The 21,148-nt window shown below is 43.0% G+C and overlaps 1 protein-coding gene across 1 annotated transcript in view; it reads left to right on the top strand.

Moving 5' to 3' along the window:
* Positions 1-21,148, top strand: part of LOC120842022 (neuroligin-1) — a 136,471-nt gene that overhangs the window by 87,228 nt on the left and 28,095 nt on the right. Inside the window, exons 5-6 of the mRNA XM_040501862.1 lie at positions 10,100-10,470; positions 20,493-20,968. Of these exons, the coding sequence (XP_040357796.1) occupies positions 10,100-10,470; positions 20,493-20,968 (847 nt within the window). The remainder of the gene's footprint in view (positions 1-10,099; positions 10,471-20,492; positions 20,969-21,148) is intronic.

Raw genomic sequence — 21,148 nt, 5'->3', positions numbered from 1 at the left:
ATTTAGAATCTCAAGGGCTTTATGTTGTATTTTGGTGAGACCCACGTGTGGGGCACCTTAGATTGTTTTGGCTTGGTTCAGACTTTGAACCAGCATGCATAGAATGTGGGTGTCGGCGCCCCAATCCTTGGCTGAAGGGCGACGGATGAAGTGGAGCGTGTGGTCGACGGAGGCTTTGACCTTGCTCAGCTATGTCTTAGGTGGTTCGTGCGTGGAGAAGTCCACACCGAGCAGACGCAGTACGTTGGCGGCGTGAATGACGGTGCCCCCAAACTTGAGCACAATACACGAGGCCGCCTCACGGATGCGGTGGTGCTACCATAGATGGCGTATTGCGTCTTGTCTGGTGAAGGAGTTAGGCCTCTCTCAACAAGAAACCCATAGAAAACGTCCCGGGCTTCCTGGGCCGCATCGCTTTGAGGACCGATTGGGACGCCCGTCGTCCATATTGTGATGTCGTCCACGTAACTTTTGTGGCGGAAGTCGGGAATCTCGTCGAGGCGGTAACTCAAGTCTGCCATCACTAGTTTTTTTTAAGTAGTGGTGAAAGCACTGCGCCTTGTGACACCCCCAGCCCGCGAGGAGCGGGTAGTCTTTTGGCCCCGCACACGGAAGCGCCGAAGGTGCGCCCGTCCAGGAACGCTCGAATGTACTGCAGGTGCTTGGCAGTGAGACCTGCCGCGGACGCAGCGGCTACAACAGTTGGATGTGGTACGGTATCAAACGCCTTTTTCACGTCCACGGTGACCGCTATTTTGACGTCGTATCGTGGGCGCTTACACGTGAGGTCCTCAGCGAGGAAAGCGAACGAGTCTTGCGTGCTCAGTCTCCAACGGAAGCCGGTCTGGCAGGGGTAGAGGCCGTTGTTGGCTTCAACGTGCCATTCCAGCCGCATCAGTGTTATCGTCTACATTAGCTTCCCGGCATCTGAGGTCGAAGAAATGGGCCGCATGTCCGAAAGCCGACTCAGGGTTCGGCCGGGGATTGGTGTAACCGTGGCGTGGGGCCAGGTGGCGGGAAGTTGGCCAATGTCCCCGGGATCTATTGAAAACGCCCATGACTTCTTGCATAGATGATTCTGGAAGGTTGCTCATGGCTGCAACAGTTGGTTTCGGGTCCCGGGGCACCGTGCAACTTTTTGATTGAGAATAGTGCGCCTTGCAGCTCTGCTTAGGTGAAAGGCTTCTCCATACCTGAATCCATGCGTGCAGATGGTAAGTTCAAGGATCTGATATTGACCGGGTCGTAGCTTGTGGGACACTCCTGAGAGAAAAATATAAGGCCAGCCACACCAGCAAAATCTTCGTTGGTTAGTCTCAACCGAAGTGCCATATCATCCCCGGCCGTTCGGAGGAGCGTGCATCGTCGCCCAGACCTTGGCCGGTGACGTGCGTCCGTTGAACGATGTGCAGTGATCGTGTCACTCTTTTCGCGAGAGCTCCCGAGAAGGCAGCTTTGCCTGTGCCGAGGCACGGTTTAAGCGCGCTAGGTCTGCTGGAAGTTTTCTGTCTTCTAGGTAGCGGTGTTAAGCCTCTATCCTCGGTCTTCCAAAGATTGAGCCAGTGTTGATCAGGAATCGGAGCTTCTGGTCCTACCTCAATTGACAGTGTCAAGATTTCTTTTGCTTGAATGATGCAATCTAGAATTGGGTCGTCAGACGGAAGCTCTGCGAGAACTGCGCGGAAAGCGTCCCACCGGACTGTGTTGACAGTACGTTTGGAGAGAGCCGTGAATCCCCCGACAATGGTGACGATTACCGGGAAGTGGCCGCTGCCCATCTGTCGTCGAGCAACGCCCACGGGCATTGCAGGCTTGGCGAATACCACGTTACGCCTGGCGATGTACAGTCCTGACCCTGATTATCAGCCCAAGGCAAGGATAAGTCCAGCCGCGAGTGCGTTATCTGCGTCGCTAGGGCCGCGTGCAATGCTTCATATCGACCCCCACGATGCGTGAGGTGCGTTAAAGTCTCCACCAATCAGCACAGCACAGGTAAAGTGTGTTACTACACATATGTTGAAGCCATTTTTCATCTTGGTCGCCGGTGGTACTGTTCGGCCTCCAGTACACACAAGCCACTGCGATATCTTTGTCTTGGAAGCGCACCGATACCGCTGTCACTTTGCGCTGTCCAGAACAGTAGCTAGGCGTTTCGAGCTAGGCAGCAGGGATAGATTCCTTTACCAGCACGTGCCTATTGGCTTGTGGTGTAGGAACGGCCTCCGGTGCTTTTCTTTTTCTACGTGGACCTTTTTGTGCGACGACGATGGTAAGGGTACTGAAGCTTCGCTAGCCGGCGATGTGAGGCTCGGGCATTCGGGCTTCCTGTAGGAGGATAATGCTGAGGGGGAATGGCGCTTACCGTCACAGCCGTTTTTTTTTTAGTTCCAGCCCTTGCTGCCGGTAGGAGCGACAATTTCACTGTAATACTGTTACTCTATGGCTCAAAGACTCCGTTGACTGGCCGGTAAGTGCAGAGTCAACGCCGCCTGTGCTGCTTTCTACTGTTGGGTACGACGTCAGCGTGGGGGGCGATAATGGAGGTTGCTATGAAGTCTGTGAGGTTATCGATTTCTCGATAGTTGCAGTAACAAGCGTGGGATCGACTGCTCAATGCGTGTTGGGGGTGTATCATTTACCTCAGATGTGGGTTTTACGACGGTGGTTCTTACAATCCGTCCTTGTGGGCGTGGATTAACGGCCCTTGTCCTGGCGACGGGCTCTGCTGACTGTGGTGAAGGTCTCGGCGGCGGGAAACGATCAGGGTTTGTTTGGAGACCCAGTGGGGTCGGGCGCTGCCAAGCCGGGGCACCCGGAAGCGACAGGGCGTTTGAAGACTGCTGTGGTGGTGGTGGTGAATTTAGGGCCGGCCACGCATCCTCCGTTGCACTATGGTCTTTGGCAAAGAGAGGTGGAGGTGGTTTGGCGTGCAGCGTTGTCCACTGTGGCTGTTGCCCCCTGCGCCGTGGCGGAGCAGCCAACCGCTTACGACGTTGTGCTGAGGCCTTTTGCACCCTCGGACTGGTGCCGTCGGTCCCGAGGTGAGGACCCCCACCCACGTATGTCGCATTTATGGAGTTCGTGGCAGCCATCTATCTCATGGCGGTGGGGTGGTCTTCCGCAGACACAGACGGACTGTGCTGCTGGGCACGCGTCATGCTGGTGGCCAAGTTCGTAGCAGCGAGTGCATATGATGGCCCTTTCTCTGAAGGGGACCACTTTTTTGAGGTAGAGGCAATAAACCACTTCTTTGGGAAGTGTGGAACACTTGACCATGATTATAACAGCCCTCCCTTCACGATCGATGAGGATGGCTGCCAGGGGTTTGTGCGTATGGCATGAGAGTTTTCTCAATAGGTCCTCTGGCGAGTCTATTGAATCCGCTCCGTAAAAAAACTCCCCGGGCCCATCCTTCACGCATTGAGACGTATGGTCTAAAATTAATATTGTTTACACCAAAAATTAATTTTGGTGATTTGCAATAATTTCAAAACGATAACTTGTTCCCAGGTGGCAACTGCGATTCTTGTTCCCAGGTGGCAAACGCCGCTTCGACAACACGTCGTTGTATCGGTGTGTGCGGGAGCGACGCCAGGTTTATCCCGTGAAATGGGCGCAATATAACGGTGCGGCGTTTTTCCCTGGTTGTCAAGGAGAGGGTTCGTCGTGCGCGCTGGCTGGAGGCGGTTAAGTTTGGAATCCACGAAGGTATATGGCGGCGGCGTTTACGCGATGCTGGAAGCCATGAACCGCCCGTGTCTTTGACTAATGCCTCAGGCTGGGAGCTCCAGTCTGCACAGTCAGCAGTTCGCAGGGTTATCGGTGGTGGTCTTGTGGTGGCATCAGCTGTTGCACCAGTTGAGCTGAATACTGACGTGGATTAAAGCAGAAGTTTGGGCTAGTTGGTATATCAAGATTAAAGATTAAAACAGCGCAAGGACACGGACAAGAACAAGAAGGTAGAGAAACAAGGCGCTGACTTACAACTGAAGTTTATTCGTTCTAACAGCGAGTATAAATACTGTATTGTCACAACAAACAACCATGAATAAAAAGCTTGACCTGGATGCCACGTGCTCACTAGCCATCGCTATGCACTGTCACTGTTTGTCTAAATAGGAACGTTCCTTATCTGACAAAGATAGTGACGGAATGCTGACACAGTTTTCCCCCAATCTTCCAATTGTAACGTGGAGCCGGTGTTAGGTATTGCGCAAGGCCAGGCGCAGCAGAATTCAGATGTGGGCAGGCATTGTTGCTGGACGGTGGCGCTCACGTCCATGGCCACCGAAGCGCAGCCTGCAATGGTGTTGGGAAAGTCGGGTTCCTGTTCACTTCCGCTCTCCAGTGGTTGATCGGAAGGTAGCTCTGGCGTCGAGGAGAGTGGCTGCTGAGTAGCCATCCTGATCTGGCCCGTTAGGCCATCACCCACCACACAGTTCGTCAGGACGTGAATTGATGGGTGACAAAACGTTATCCTGCTTATCAGACGTGGTTCTGAGTGAAGTTCAGAAGTATGAAGGAAGGATCGCCCCGCATTGTAGAGTTTTCGTTTTGCGAACTTGTACCTCTGTGTTATGTGTCACATTATTTCTTCTCTTCTGGATGAAATATTGAGTGGTGACTTCAGCGTATATTCTGTCTCCTGTATTCTTCTGCAGTTTCCTCACCTTGTTTGCAAATTTCAACCAAGCAAAAAGCTTACCAGCTAGCCCAGCACACCACCCTTCTACCTTAAGTTCAGCCTTACAATGAAGAGGTGGTGACGAATATACATTTGAGGTTTACACGACATTACGCGAGAACAAAGCCCGGTAGTTTTGTCGAGCATCATAGTATTATCTTAGAAAAAGGAAGCATTATATTGAAAACATTATTCTATCATAAGGTAAAAATTGCAGATACTAGATTTTGTTTGCATTTACCTTTTTTCACGAAATTATCTTCTCTGCTTGTTTTCTTATATTTAAATTTTAGTTGCCAACAGCACTGGACCAGTTTTGGTCTTCCATTCACTCAGTCTTCGTTTAGTTGATATTTATAAAAATATAGCGTGTTTTTACGCGGGTGTACTTACATCACCGGGACTTTTTTTTATTACAGAAGCTAATTCAACTACATAAACACAAATAAATGAAAACTTAATGAGCGGCTCGTCGCAGAAGACGACGGGAGCCTGTAAATTGATATACTTAATGTCCCATGACAGATGTGTCTCCCTATGGCCCTTCAAATCAAACACCAGCCTTGGTAAAATTAGGTGGTCAACTCAAAAATAGGGAATTCAAAAATAGCGAAATCAAAAGATGTTTCTGGATTTCGATGGACGCCTGAAATATTTCTCGTTAAAAGCTATACAACTATTGGTGTTAGGCTTCAACACTCTTAAAGTATTCCGGCGGTACTCGCGCATATCTTAGCGAATTCATAAATACTATTCCCTCAGCTATTGCTTACGTAATAAAGCGGAAAGTATTTTGTTAACTAAACACATTTATGTATTGGTTTATTTTTAGACGCCACACAGATAGCTATATGTTTGCTGGTGCCACACTATGGATAAGATTAAACTAACGAAACACGAAAACACTTCAGAACACGAAAGAAAAGAAAATGGCCGGTAATGAGAGTGAAAACAATTATCAGAGCACTATGTAAAGTTATGTTTTCATCCGGGAATTTTTATATTAGAATAACGAAGCTAGACTAATTTTTAGAACCAGTTGCAGACGAGTAATGGGGTCTCTAGGTTAAATAAAGCAGTTGGATGAAACAATGGGGGAACTAAGCTAGGCCTTTGAGCAACTCGCGAATGGCGCTGTTGTTTCAGTAACATTAGGGCAACCTGGCACAAAAAAATAAATGTGCAAAGTGTTACGTTTTCTGCCTAGAAAAGTGCATTTCGTATTTAAATTATTCAGAAAAAGACATCAACAAAAACAACTAAAAATAAAAAAAAAACATTACATTTAAGCAAAAGAAACGTTTTACAGCACTTGTATACTGAATTTTTTGTTCGTCGACAAATGAAGGTATTTCTTTAGATTGACGCAAGAAATACCGTCGATGACAGAAATTAAAAGACGAGGACGAAAATTGCTGCCCTGATCAATGCCGGAACAAGTCAAGGAACGATGAGATAGAAAACCAGACGCATGCACCGAATTATTCATCGAAAATACGTAACACTTTATTATCTTGCGCTGCTTGGGATACAAGCTCCACTTATACAAAAGTATAAGTAAGATAATGCAAAACAACAAGTAGGGCCTTCTGATAGCAAAAAGTGGGTGATCCAGTTTGCCAAATGCCTTCAGTGACTCTTTGAATACCCTTTGAAGAGTACTCCCCTTCCCAACGACTATTCGAAGGGTACTTCCCTTCAAAAGTGAGTGGAAGTGATCGTTGACTGGTAAGGGGATTTACATAGCTACATAAATAAGTTCTTAACCTAACGAGTTAGTATATTGTACACAAGTGGCCAAAGAATATACATGAAGTGTAATAAAATTAACAGAATAAATTACCTCGGCATACTAGAACCCGAGACGAAGCCAGAAAAGTCGGTCAAAAGACGTCTCGAAGCAGTTACTGAATTTTTGTTCACCGCGCCTACTTGATAGAGAAAAAAAAATGGGCTGAAATCGCTGCAGTCGCCACGCCACGCTGATTCGCAAAGAAATGCTCGAGCACTTTGCTCAGCGATTATATATTGCAAAGCATGGTGAATGCAGCCTCTCAGCACCTTTCAGCGCGGTGAACTTTCCCGAAACCACTGTTCTCCCTAATGACAAAAAAAAGTATATATTTATGTGTTTTCGGATGTGACCCCAGGCATTTTATGCCCTGCACAATCTGACGTAATGCCGCCCTGCAGAAGCTGACGTCGACCAGTGGCTAAAAGAGTGTCAATGACAATCACATTAGATGCTGCGAAACCTCTTTTGACTATATATGTTCTAGTGAACCCTTCTCACGAAAATATTTCTTCATTGTTGAACTCGCCAACGGCTAACAAACGGTCTTATTGGCTGACCAAGTACAAGCTGTCGCGCTGCTCGCAGTCAGCAGCCGAGGACGCTCTCGTTTCAACTTGACCAAAATTTGACACTTGTTTATCAGTGACCGCGGGCTTCTTGTAGATAAGTTGGTGGCTTCCCTGAAAACGTTTCTTAAACTGGCAGTCCCGTCGTTTGCATTTGAAATGCGCAAAATTGCACTCGGCGCAATGCTACGCCGCTGAGTTATTAGACTCTCTCGTCCCCTCAACATCTGACATCAAATTGTACGTTTTACGTGCCAAAGAAAAGACGGCCTTGACACGCCTCCGTCGGAAGACTGATGATTCATTTCGACTAACTAGCTTTCGTTTGACGTGCAACCGAAATCACGACTACACAGCGCCTTCTAAAGAGGTGTCCAAACAGGACACTACAATACGCACGACTCCGACAAATCGTGAAAATTGAAGCGGACGCGCCCGCTCCAATTTTCACGATTTGTCGGAGTCGTGCGTTTTGTAGTACCCTGTTTGGACACCCCTTAAGCGATAAGACTCCGTCAGATTGCGGGTACCTCGGCGGGGATTTGTTCACGCCACATGGGGATCTGTAGGCGGGGGCTTTTCCTCAGGAGCCACCGAGGCGACACAGCGGGTGTTATTGATGAATTCGGGACACAGGCTCAAGGTCACATAAGAATCAACGTTCCGCTGATCACTGTTTTTTGTGGCTGTGAACGATACCCTCCTAATGGTGCTCGGGAAACAGTCTGCTCCAGGTATCAGATCTACATCGGTATTGTCTAATCACGTTTCGTTGAACACCACTTCATTGATGCCGTTCATCGAATGTCGTTTCATCCAACGCCGTTACATCGAACTCGATTATATCCATACCTTTTCATTGAACGCCCTTTCGTCGAATGGTTTGGTTAATATAAAATAGCTGGTATCCGATATTACCCATTAAAATGTATTCTTGGGCGAGTTGGTCGGAATTCATAGTGAAAAACGGCACTTGCCAGGTGTATATCTGTCCTTTGTCGTATTTCCAGTTATGCTGTTTTTCATTCCGAATTTACCGATCCCTCTATTGGTTGTCTGAATCCCGCAACTAAGGAAGTACATTTCACTCTACTTTCGTAGATAATGACAAATGCTTGGAGGGAAATAGAAGAAAGCCGCAACTTCAACTACGTAGCTATGATTACGAGTGATATTTCGTATACCTGCCTGGATGGAAAGTGCAATGTTCTGGGTTCTTATTTTCCGGCTGCATCTATTTCGCTTCCCCAGCATTTGGTCTATATCGTTCATTATTTACTGTGTCGTTAACGTCTTTTATAATTGAAAATGTTTTTTTTTTTAGGTTGAGAAATTTTAATAGTCCAAAGCTAACTAGGTAATGCTCTGAAGTTGTTTTTATTTTCCACGGTTTCAGTTTTTTTTGCAATACATGGCTACAACCTCGTTCGGCCAATTTGTTTTCTTCAAGTTGTATTCTTTTTGGAGCCAAGAGCACAAACTAGAAACGCTGCTAACCTACATCAAAACTACGCGCTCTCGCCAGAAGGCGGTGCGCGTATAATTTAAAGACACAGAAAAGCAATGGTCAATAGAATTAAAGGTTGTCATCCCTTTGCAAAATACCGGCGTGTTGGGAGGCGCCTATCAGTGATTTCATAATGCGCCATACCAATAATGCATGGAATAAATATTAGATGAAACGGCCGTCAGCAGTTCTATGAAACGACATTCTATGAAACGGCATTCGATGAAGCGCTCTTTTTGTTGATAATGTAGCGTTTGATGGAACGGGTTTCAATGATATGTCCTGTCCGGAAATTTTATCGAACACCGTTTCCTCTAAGCCTTTTCATTGAACGTAGTTTCATCGAAAGCGTTTCATCGATCGCTGCCTAGTTGAGAGGTAGGAATGCTTGGCATAGGAAATAATTTTATTTCAACACCGGAAGAACATCACTGTTATAATCATCATTATGATTTATAAACTTTATTTTCCTTCGTGGTGCGTAACTCACTGTAAAACACTTCATTTTCTCCGCTAATTCTTTCGTTCCTTTTTCCATGATAACCGACGTCTTCTGCTGTTAATATGGATAATAAAAAACGAGAACAGCGACTTGAATGTTTTTTGAGCCTGTAATTCTCGCGTACTGTGACGAAGGTACTTCCTTTCTGAAGTGTATTCTCGTACTTGAAGAGACGCAGTCTGCTTTAAGCACAAAGCCGTCCTCAAAGTTGGCCTTTATTTTGCATGAAAATCAAAATTGTTTCGTCTCGCCTTTGGGCATTTTGGTTATGACGAATCGCACCGTTGATCTGTCGGATTTTCAGCGTATGCTCTTACAAAGGAAGCTGTTTAGAATATAATTAAAACACAAGTGATCAGATAAATACAAAATTACAAAGGCGCTGCGAAGATACGTATATCCCATTTTTAGGAAGTACCTTTCATCCGTAAACAATTAGGAGAACGAAAGGTAACAAAATGAGTGTTGGAAAACGGCCTTCTGTCGTAGCTGATTACACTAAGTCGCTAAACAAAAAAACGTTTTATTTATTCTAAGATTCAGCAACCAAAACTTTTGATAAAAAATGTCACCAAGGAATTAATTTTATGTCTGGCGATGCTATAGCCTTGTAAAAACCACATCTAAAAACACAGTAAAAATTTGTAAATTCGGTGATGCGAAATGCGGTAAAGCGGTGTCAAACAATTCGATTAAATGGCATTTGGTGAATCGGTGTTTGATCAAATGTCCGCATCTTTGATAAAACGGCGTTTTATGAAACGACCTTTAATGCAATGTCCGGTGGCCCTCGCATATGATTTAGAGCTCATAGCGCACTAGAAAGAAACGAACACAGAAGAAGGTAATCAAATTTTCATTTTCGCTTTCCTTCTTCCTTACTGCGTTCCGAAATTCACGAATTGTTAAAACAACGCGAACTTCTATTGATGGAAAATCTTACGTGCCTGACATCGGATCGTCACAATGCGTCAAGCAGACGGTAGGGGTTCCACTAATTGCTCAAGTGATCTATTAAAAACAAACTGCTCTTTTTTTAATGCAGGAATCGGCCTGTTCCGGCGAGCGGTCATGATGTCCGGCTCTGCGCTTAGTCCTTGGGCCATTGCCAGGGACGCCGTAGGTTACGCCCGGCAAGTGGGCAAAGCCTTGGGGTGCCCGACTGCAGAAGCGGGCGCACTAGGTGACTGTCTACGACACCGGCCGGTCCAGGAGCTCATGGACGTGCCTCTGACGGTGCCGGACCACCTGGCCGCCTTCGGTCCCACCGTGGACGGTACAGTGGTTCCCGGGGAGCCCCGCGCCGAGATGGCGTCCCGAGACAGCTCGTACGCTGACTACGACCTGCTTTTCGGCGTCGTTCGGTTCGAATCCTACTTCTTGTTCACGCCGCACGAGGAGAAACACGGTTTCGAGGTGAGCTACCGGTTCGTTCTTTGATTTGAGCTGCTAGTGGCCAGTTTTGAGAGGAGGTGATGAAGCCAGGAACATTATGAGAACGTGCATTGTTGGGCTAGTTAAATTAGGAACTGAGGTACGGTGCAGATCCAAAAAGCCTCTATCTGAAAGAAAATTTGACCTGGTTGTGACATCCAATAAGTAATCAAATTTCAACTGACACTGACATTATTGTTTTAGGGGACATGACCATAGACATCTGAAAACCGACTTTATGAGTGCACACATACCTAGATGGTGCGGCGCAAGCGGGATTGGAATCGATAATATATGCATTTACAAGAGAAGAAATAGCTGCAGGGAAACTAACACAATAGTGTATAGATCATATACAAATGCGAACTAAGGAGAGTCTAAAGGGCAGGCCATTTTCCGAAAATGTAGCCGATCATTACTTTGTAGCAGCAGCCGTTGCGAGTTTTTAAAGATAACAGGACTAAAAATATTGATTCTTTATTTATTAATGATACGAAAGTTGATCCGTATATTCAAGGAACACATTGAAAAAAAATTGCTAAAGATCGGCAACAGAAAAACGTTATACGTCAATTGGGTTAACAGATTGAAATATATTTGAGAAAATCAACTGAAATATGCAGGAGAAACATGCATAAAGAAGCCAACCAATGGGTAACTAAAGAAATTGATTTTTTTATTAAATAAAGAACTAAAGCGTTGTACTTACTTAGCGTTATGCTATAGTAACAGATATAAAAAAAAAACTGAAAAATTAGGACCCAAGGTACAGCGCTGATAATATCCACAAAAAAGAGATTTTTATTTCACTAAGTTTTCTACGATGAGGGATACAGCACAGTTTTGGGCTTTTGTAAACCAACTCTTAAGACACACGAAAAAACAAAACAAAACAAAAATCACAACAAAAAAAAATCACTGAGGACACAATCTAGACAAACTTTGATCAAGAACAAGACTTAGATGTACTAGGGAATGGCTTCAATACGAAATATGTACAATCAGTCAAAACTCTGCTGCGTGGAAATAGGAAAACAAAGCAATGAAATAAGAAAACTTTATTATTCTCTCTTATATGAATGACGGTCACCTGATTGAAATTTCTAGACATCTTAAGTCTAATAAAGCTCTTTGGTTGAACCAAAAAAGAGAAAGATATATTAAATATTATGTCAATACATTAAAACGTGCAGCACTACATTAATTTAATTGCTTTTTTGGAGTGGCAATATTCCTAACAAAATTAAAACAACCATTGTTCGGCCAGTATGAAAAAAGGCGAGAAAAAATACAAATTAATTTTACAGCCAAGTATGCATACCGTGGGTGATGAAATTATTTATGGAAACTGTATTAATAAAAGAATGCTGAGTTATATTTCAAAATATTTTTATTAACTCGTACTCAATATGGATTCCGGGAGCATATAGGAACCAGTGACGTGTTTGAAGATTTGCTTCGTGCGTGTGGAAATGAAAATGTAGATTAGCTTTATTTATAGACTTTAGTAGAGTCATTGAAACAATAAGCCATAATATATTACTAGATATATTACACAGTGTAGGTATTCGGGGAAAGGTGCTTGACTTATTCCAGAATTATCTTGACGACCGGTGTCAGACAGTACCTACATGGGCTCAGAATATAAAAGAAAACCTGATGTCAAGCAGGCAGTTCACCAAGGTAGAGCACTCGGTCCACTACTTGTATTTACGTTAAAAAAAATAGCTAACAACAAATTTAAAGAAAAGAAAAAAATCTTGGCTCTTTTAATTTGCAGACAATAAAAAAATTGTATATGAACACAAAAATACAAAGTGGATGTAAAGATTATACAATAAGACATTTAAATGAACAAAATGGTGTCGAAATATTAATATTGTTGTAAGCGTTTCTAAAACACACGTATGCATGAGAAATATGAGGAGACAAATCCCGACTGAATTACCAATAAATATGCACGAAGAAAAGTGACAAAAAAATTGCTCATGCGTTCCGACAAAATACGCTGAAAATGTAAAATACATAGGAATGGACACACGCAAACACGTTAAATGGTATGTTCATGTAGATCTTATTAGTAAGAAAATAAAGGATATTAATGACGCAGATATAATATCTGGTCCCTCGGTCCATACTAAAAGTGATATACAAATGACTGGGGAAGTCCAAAATTCAATATCGAATAACATTCTATGAACACTGCGCCATATATCACCAACGAAAAATAGAATCGATTCAAAAAGGGTATCCAGAAGTTTGAGTTACCTAGGTGAAGAAACTGATCTGCAAAACTATACAACAAACATAAAGTGGAAAATGCCAAAGGAATAGCATTTAGAACGAACAGAAAATGTACTGAACCATTCATTTATACAAAATATAAAACGGCTACAAGAAATTATTACGTAACGAAGCTTTAAATCAATTACCTGTTAAGTTACTCAAGCTAAAATGTACCAAAATAAGAAAGCTCTCAAAAACTTATTGTGTTTTTCCTTTTTTTGTAGCCTACGTCTTGGGTTTTAGAAATGTTTAACTTTAACGAGCTCGCGTACCTTTATTACGTTATTTTCAAGAAAGCAGACATTTGTAGAGGAGAAAAAAACCCTTAGAAATTGGTTGGCGTTGGTAACTATAGTTGCAGTTAACAACGTGTCGTAAAAAATGCCAAAATACATGTCTTATGCATTACTACTTTCGAACGATTTAGTGAAATAAACTATAACTATATTTCTTTTTTTCTGGAGATTGAAACTCCATTTATTTTGCAATGGCGTGCTGTAGTGCAAATTCAATATTTCTCTAATATAAATGGAGAGGAGCATGTTGATTCGCACGCACAAGCAAATATTGGCTAATTGGGAATTACATTTGGACTGTATTTTAAGGAACAAGTAAACATTGTTTTGTGTTGTATTTTATTGTATTTTAGAGAGTATAGGAAGAACCAAAACAGAATAGTGAAACTGAGAAATGTGGGTAGCTTTGGAAAATCAGTAGCTTGAAGGTTGTTCCGTCTTGTGCGCTAGTGTGTCACCGGAATTCGGTGACTGTTCAAGGCGCCTTGTCTTCAAGGGCAGTGAAGTGTATTTTGAGATCGTATTTTTATGGCGCGCACTCAACCGACGCGACCTAAGCACCATGCGAAACCCTCAATTGTAATCACGCGTGCCTTTAACGCCCTCAAAAAATGCGACCAAACATTGTTCTTTGCACCTGTTCTGAGATACATATCAGAAAAAGGGCGTGTAACGGTGCTTGGTTGCGCTTTTTGATAGAAAAAAAATCACCACACGGTCTTGCTTTTTTTTTCACAGGCAAAAAGGCTGCGCATAGCTTTAATTTCAGTTTTCTTATTAGGCCTAGAGTGAACAGATTTATTTTTACCCAAGAAATAATCTCGAAATCTTATTTAGTTACCCTCTAACGGTCGCTTAACAAATGTGCTCCTAAAAGCAAACTGTGTTTCGACCCCTAGCATCTATTCACGACAACGTGGCGGTGCACTTTACTATGGAAATTGAAAACTCGGTAATGAGGCTTAGTGAAATCCAAGGTAGTGCAACGTAGTCAACACGGTTGACTAATACAGTATGACGAAACGCACCACAAAACACCGCCTTAAAGAATTAGTATCCTACTGAGTGAAGAATGGTTTCCTAACTGTGAAACTGAAAACCACTCATTTTCTCAGACAAATGGCGACACTGACCACACACGCTCTCTACAAGAAGGCGTATCAGCTTCCAGTAATTAACTCGCTATTGAACAGATCTACATGGTGATTCAAGGAGACGCCAGGCTCTTCAGATCGACCGCAAAATTCGGTTTCTTAACCTATCGCGCTACGACTTTGTGCAGCGTTGCCCACAGACGGTGCATTTTTTTTTTGTGAAATTTAGAGAGAGCAACTTTGTCCGAGGAAAAGGTAAAGAAAGAAAAAGGCTTAGCTCCTATGGAAACGCAGCGACGCCACCGGTCTTCAAACAACACGGAACCGTTTCGCACGGGAGACTCTCTTCCATTCTCATATAACTACAAAATTATTTATTTTGTAGTTATATTTCCCCTTCGACATCGTGTTTTACATCAAACGTATTGGCATTGTTTTATCTCTTCGAAGATACTTGTGATGGCAATACTTAAAAAAAGTCCTATTTAACAAACAACTTCATGAAAGCTTTTCCCCGTGCATTGGGATGTCGTTCCCATTGTAAACGATCCTATTATTTAATCACGGCGACCTGAAATGCATTACTAACAATGAACCAACCGGTTTCTAGTCTTAGGTAATCAACTGAGGGGGAGAACAATAATTAGCACAACCCTATTAAAAATTCTCATTTGTATGAGAAATGTTTGTGTCTAATAAAAACATATGAATCATACAAGATATATAAGAACATATAAGAACCGTATAAGAACCATATGAGAGCAATATAAGAACTATAGAAGATATATGAGAACATACAAGCATCATATAAGAAACTAGTGGGAAGTTTCTTATAAGTTTCTTATGGGGTCCTTATATATCTTATATATTTCTTATATAGTTCTCATTTAATTTTTATATGGTTCTTATATGTTCTTATATGTTCTTATATATCTTGTATGATTCATATCTGTTTATTGGACACAAGAAATTTCTCATACAAATGATTTTTTTTACTAGGGAAGGGATTGAAGTTGTGGCAGACCGAACATTTTGTTTCTTATCAATTATCTTGCTGAATTCATATAGTTCTGGACCCAATCAGGTGGTTGTTTCAACTACTGACAAAACATGAAATACAAACACAACTCTTATTTTATTAATTTTAATGTCAACATATGTTTCCGCTGCCAAAAAAAAAAAAGAAACTGAGGCCATTTCAGAGAGAAAATTATGTTCCAACAGCTTGTTAGCTTTGTTTCTGTAGCCTACAAGCTTTTTGATATTATTGAAAAATGGTCCGAATGCCTCGCCGAATTGACAATTCCTTCAGGATGAAACAGTCGGTCATTTATTTTCAAATATTTAAGGGACCTATATTATATACGCTTGCCCACACTCGCACTGCAGGATGCAATAATCGCGGGACTATGCAGCGCTGTTCAAAATTAATCTATTTTTTATATTGAATGCATCTAGTTCTGCGTTGTTAACCCCCCCAAAAAAGGAGCCACTTTCAAGTTTAGGGTTTTAGCAGTGAAGTTGTCGACTTTGAATGTGGTCACACGTACGCCGCCTTATGAACTATCACATTAATGTATTTTTATATCTCAAGAAGCCGACCGGTCTGAAGTTGCCTGATTACGGAAAGTGGATGTCGCCCAACGAATTCTGTTCGAGCCTCTCTCAAATGTAGATAACACAATCTGGTATGAAACAACACAACTAAAATACAAAACGATCTCTTTTTGTTTGTAAATTTAGAATATTAAAAATGAATTATACCCATTTAAAGGATAAGGCAAGTTAATTAATAACGAGAATACTAATTATTTAAACTTTATAAATGTATCACCCCTCTATTCACTGATGTGAGTAGGTATTCCAAAGAAATGAATTTTTGTAGCCTTCTAAAGTTTTTGGCGAGACCGGCGTGGGGCCGCAAGGACACCATAATTAAACTACTCATTGCACTTTTAATATTAGAGCTTAATGGTCGATTTATAATCCGTTATGAAGTGAGGCACTCTACGGGACTCCAGCAGTGCATCAAACTTAGGGTTCGTTTACAATTTTTGTGATTCAGACACAAATCTAAAGCGTGAAATACGACCTTTTGTACCTGTAACACCGAGAAACGTCACGTCCTCACCTTAGTGAGAACCCAGTAAGATATCCACAGATAATCATACAGGTAAGTAGAATGTGACCACCTTTTGAATAAAGCAATCCATTTGCCAACTGCGCCTAGCTTTACGCTGCTCCTTCGCCAACCTTGTTTGGGTTTAATCGTCTCCACCGCGTTGTTGCGCCATCCGTTTACTTCTCCCATTGCCCCGCTCCGATCAAGGAGGTAAAAGCCACCGTGGTCGAAGCCCAGCCCCGAGACGGCAGGGCCGATATGTATTTACCCGGCGCCCTTTCGCTGATTACGGCGAACCTCCCTCACACGCCAGACTTGATTGGAAGTCGCTTGTTTCCGATTCCCGCCGATCCCCGGAACAAGCTTGGTCTCACCGGGATCGCCATGGCCCGCCGCCGGCGGTATACCACTTTGCGCGGATATCTCTCTGCACTCCTAGCCGCGTATTGTCGGGTCGGGCCTCCAGTGTTCCCGCGCTGGCCTAGGGCGGCCTCACTCGGCAGATATACTCCTCTTCGTTGTGGTCTCTTAATTCATTGCCTCGGTTTCGCCTCCTGCCTCTACGTCTGACATCCTTGCGGCTCTGATAAGCCGGACTGTTCTCGTTGCCTTTTGGCCCTGGCGTTCGCTCACCACTTTAGCGCGTTCGGTCCGTTTTCGTTTATGTGCTTAACTTGTCACGTAAGGTGCTGCCTTAATTCCTTTCTTTTTGATCGTGGGCACGTTACTATAGTAGCGAAGCAGATAGGCCATCCTCCGATTTAATTTAACCACTCTCAGTGATTTGTCTTACTTGTGGTATATTTTATCAGTAATTTATGCTGATTGGACTTCGCGACGAAAGCGTACATTTAGCTAGCTTTCGAAACACGCGAAGAGAGAGATCATTTAAGAGGAACGATGCGCTACGATGTTTACACGTCGTTCGAAGCAAGATTCTAGTTAAGGAGCAGTTAACTATGGCGGTTACGAAAAGAGAAATGATTATACCAACCTGACTCCTATGTATGCTCACCTTTTCATTCCTGAAAGTTGCACGCTTTTTTTTTTTTTTTGCACTTCGCACTACTCTCGCGTACGCGGCCGTTTTTGTTGATGCCTCCTTTCTGTGGAAACACCTCAACAATTCGAACATGCCACAGTTTGGGAAATAGCCCCCTCAAGAACATGGGTAACATGTGTCCCAAGAAAAAGCATTCAGTTCTAAATAGTATAATTGGATGTAATCGATATTATAAAAAAATACTATTGCGAGGTAAAGTATGTCTTACCGATCCAGAGGCTCAAATTCGAGCCGAGTTGCTAGCATTCTGATGGAGGTTTATTCCGGAGAAGGCGTCGTGTAAACGAGATCTGATTAGCTATCAAAATATATGCTCACCTGGTAGACATTCAACATGAGTCTTTCGCTGCCGCGTGACAGCTGCCCCCCGTTGGATTAGTAAATAAAACCCACAAATATTATGAAAAATGCAAATGAATATTGGCAGTTTTACAGAAAACAAGCGTAGTTTCAGATTTGGGGTGATTTAGGTAGACAGTTTATCGCACGCATGTAAAAACTATGGCAATATATATATTTTGTTGATTATCTCGAAGTTCGCCCCTGTATATGCATTTGCAAATTTGTGAAATTGCAAACATTCCCATCAGACCAGTGAGTATTTTTTTCGAGCTCGAATTGGTCATAACATCCACGTTTCGAAGGATCAATAGCTATTTTGAACACAAACTAACATATTACACAATCCCCCCAAAACACTAGTATCATTACATTAAGCGCAGAGAAAAGCATGCACGACAGCTAAGATAACGTCCTTTTCAATGGAGCGAAAATCGCTCTGAGCGCGGTGTTTACGTTCCTATGGCGGATGTTTTAAACTTTTAACTTATAATAAATCCACAAAGTGCATTGTGATTTGATTAATCTTTTTTGAAATTGCATTTCCATTACTTTTCCTTACTATATTGCTATATGTTGTTTAGTGGAACCAGAATTGAAAGAAAAGAAGGAAGCTGTGTTAGTCTGTTTAAGCCATCGAGCTATGTTGGGGCCATGGGGTATACTGCGTGCGTTCTTGCAGCCACATATTGCAAGTACACACACTCAACGCTATACCGCGGAAGAGAAATATCGGAAGAGGTTGGATAAAAATTGTTGCGTTTTAACCGAGCATTGAGGGCGCTGGCGTGTGTCACCAACGAGGCGTAGGCTGCTGTAGGCAAGGCAGCAGAAATTTTAATATAGTATATATTATGTCAACAATCATTAAATATATATAAAAAAACATTTTGTTAATTAGAGAAGATAATCCGGATTAAACAATTAGCTATTCTCAAAATGTTGGGCGCCTTTGCTCAAATGTCTTTTCGTAAGTCGAGCAATGTCAAAAGATCTAAGGTATTCACACAATCCGAAATGACGCTTTAGAATTTTTGATACAATCGAGACAATAACTAGACTGGTGAAAGCAAGAATAAAATTGTCATGGCTAAACATTCAGTCCAAGTTGGTTCAAAACTAAAGAAATCTGAATAGTCTTCTATTTTCGGAGGTCTATTTGTGGACATAAAATACCATCTCTTAGTGCATGTTCCTTAGGGTACGGTAGGACAGAATAACCAGTGAGTCGCTTCCGAGAAATATATGTAACAATAATGTTTTCCTTAATAGCTTCATGGACTATGTTAAGTGTTATACCATTATGTGTACTTTATCATATAATATAAGCAAAAACATTTTGAAACTGTTGTTAAAAGCTTCAGCTGAATCTTTTTTTTAAAATACTTTTAGGCATATTGCAAACATAAAAAAGAAAAAGATCGTCGCGGTTTCTTTGATGGGAAACATTTGGACATTCGCAGCGACATTTTGAACTCATTTTAGTCCAATGCTAGAATAGTCCTTGTGCTTGTTTGTTTGGTTTTCCTCTCTACCGTTCCTGAGAAACGATCTGCATGTACGGTACCCCTTGAATCCGCGATGAGGGAAAACTGTATATAAGCGTTGGAAATGTATTATATATATATATGGAAAATATTTGTTAAAATACTTTTTGTAGAAACATGTTCTTCATGGCAGAGAGTATATCTAACTTTGGTCAATAAAGGTGACCAGTTATAGATGGCAACATATCGAAAAAAAACTCCCAACAATATAAATACACGGGCACTATTTTTCTCTTGGGAAAGTGGGGGGGACTATTCTCTGCTACTCGCCACATCCATAGACTATTTTACCAATAAAATTAGTGAACTGCGTGAATGTTCTGAAAGTTACTATTATTGCTCTTTTTTATGTCCGTTCTACAGTATATCTTACAAAATACCTAAAATATTTGGACGTGAGAGGCATAATATAACAAGTATTATCTAGAAACGCCATCCAACGGTACCCCCTTGTCTGCTACATAGCGCAGTAAGAGGGGCGTGTCAAGATCTTAGATTACACTTTTAATATGGAAATAGGAGGCCCATGAGTGTAACTTTGGTTTCCTAGCATGCTCAGATACGGTAGATTGATTTATCACCACAAATAGGCGATCTCAGAATAAACTTTAGTGCCCCTTTAAGAGTGTAGCATTAAACGTCATGACAGTGTCACCAAAACATCAATATTTCAAGATAAATACAGGCAGGCTATAGTTCCGTAGCTCTCCTCATTTTTTTTATTTTGAATAATGCAGGGCATTACGTTTTTCTTTCTACAAAAATTGTTTAACTGGAAAAAGTATCCTGCACTCGCCATTTTATCAGGTCTAAACCTTATATATACAATTAGCTGACATGGTTCATTTGACATTCCGAAGTTAATTTTTTTCTGAGCGCTCCTCTAGAACGCCTAAACCATTACGTGCTTCGTGCGCATTAGAAAACGTCAGATGCACGTAATAGAGTAATCCAAGAGTAAACGAAGGCTGAAGGTCAGTTTCTTCGCTCCGATAATACTTTCGACAAAATTAGGCGAAAATTCGTATTTAGGGTGTTGCTCTGTCTTACTTTAACGTGGGACTTTAACGCATTATTTTTTGTGGAATTGATTTGGCAATCGGGCTGCCATGTGGAGGTACACAACAAAGCGCTCGTCGGGACCAGAGTTAAGAAGCGAAAAAGATGTGCTCAAACTTTCTATCTATAGCCAATTGGCAATGCTTCGACGAATGACGTGCATTCACGTTTGTCCTTCCTTTTTTTTTTTGGTATTAGGTGGACCGCCGAGACCGGCTTCTACGCACCCTAGTGCGCAACCTCTACTCGTACCACCAGCAAGAAATCCTGTTGACGATCGTCAACGAGTACACTGACTGGACCAGATCGGTTCAACACCCCGTCAGCATTCTCGAGGAGACTGCGGAAGCCCTCAGCGATGCCCTTGTCGTCGCACCTGTCGTCGAGGCCGGCAGTCTCCACGCTGCCGCGACGGCACGTCGAGCTGCCGCCGCGACGTCTGGCTCCGATCCCGACACTCGCCGGTCGAGCACGCACTTCTACCTCTTCGGCTACCACTCGGACGAGTCGTCGTTCGCCCAGAAGAACGGCTGCGTGCACGGCGAGGACCTGCCGTACGTGCTGGGGCTGCCCGTGCTGGGGTCCGGCGCGCCACTGTACGGGAACTACACCAGGCAGGAGGCCGCGCTCGCCGAGACCACGATGGCCTACTGGGTACGCTTCTTCCGGACCGGGTAAGTGTGCGGTAAAAATGTTTCGAGGGCCCGGCTGACGGTCACCGGAGACTGAAGAACAGTTGAGGGGTATGTGACTTAGGAACAAAACGAAACTGGGAGGGTTAAAATTGTTGTTGCCACTCCCCCGGTTTCACTTATGAAGCCTCTGTCGTCCTGATACGACGAGCTCACACTCTG

The sequence above is a fragment of the Ixodes scapularis genome, unplaced genomic scaffold (assembly GCF_016920785.2).
Source record: "Ixodes scapularis isolate PalLabHiFi unplaced genomic scaffold, ASM1692078v2 PGA_scaffold39__5_contigs__length_11793443, whole genome shotgun sequence".
Classification (NCBI taxonomy): domain Eukaryota; kingdom Metazoa; phylum Arthropoda; class Arachnida; order Ixodida; family Ixodidae; genus Ixodes; species Ixodes scapularis.
Note: the sequence above shows the minus strand (reverse complement) of the source record. Positions and strands in the feature narration are given on the sequence as shown.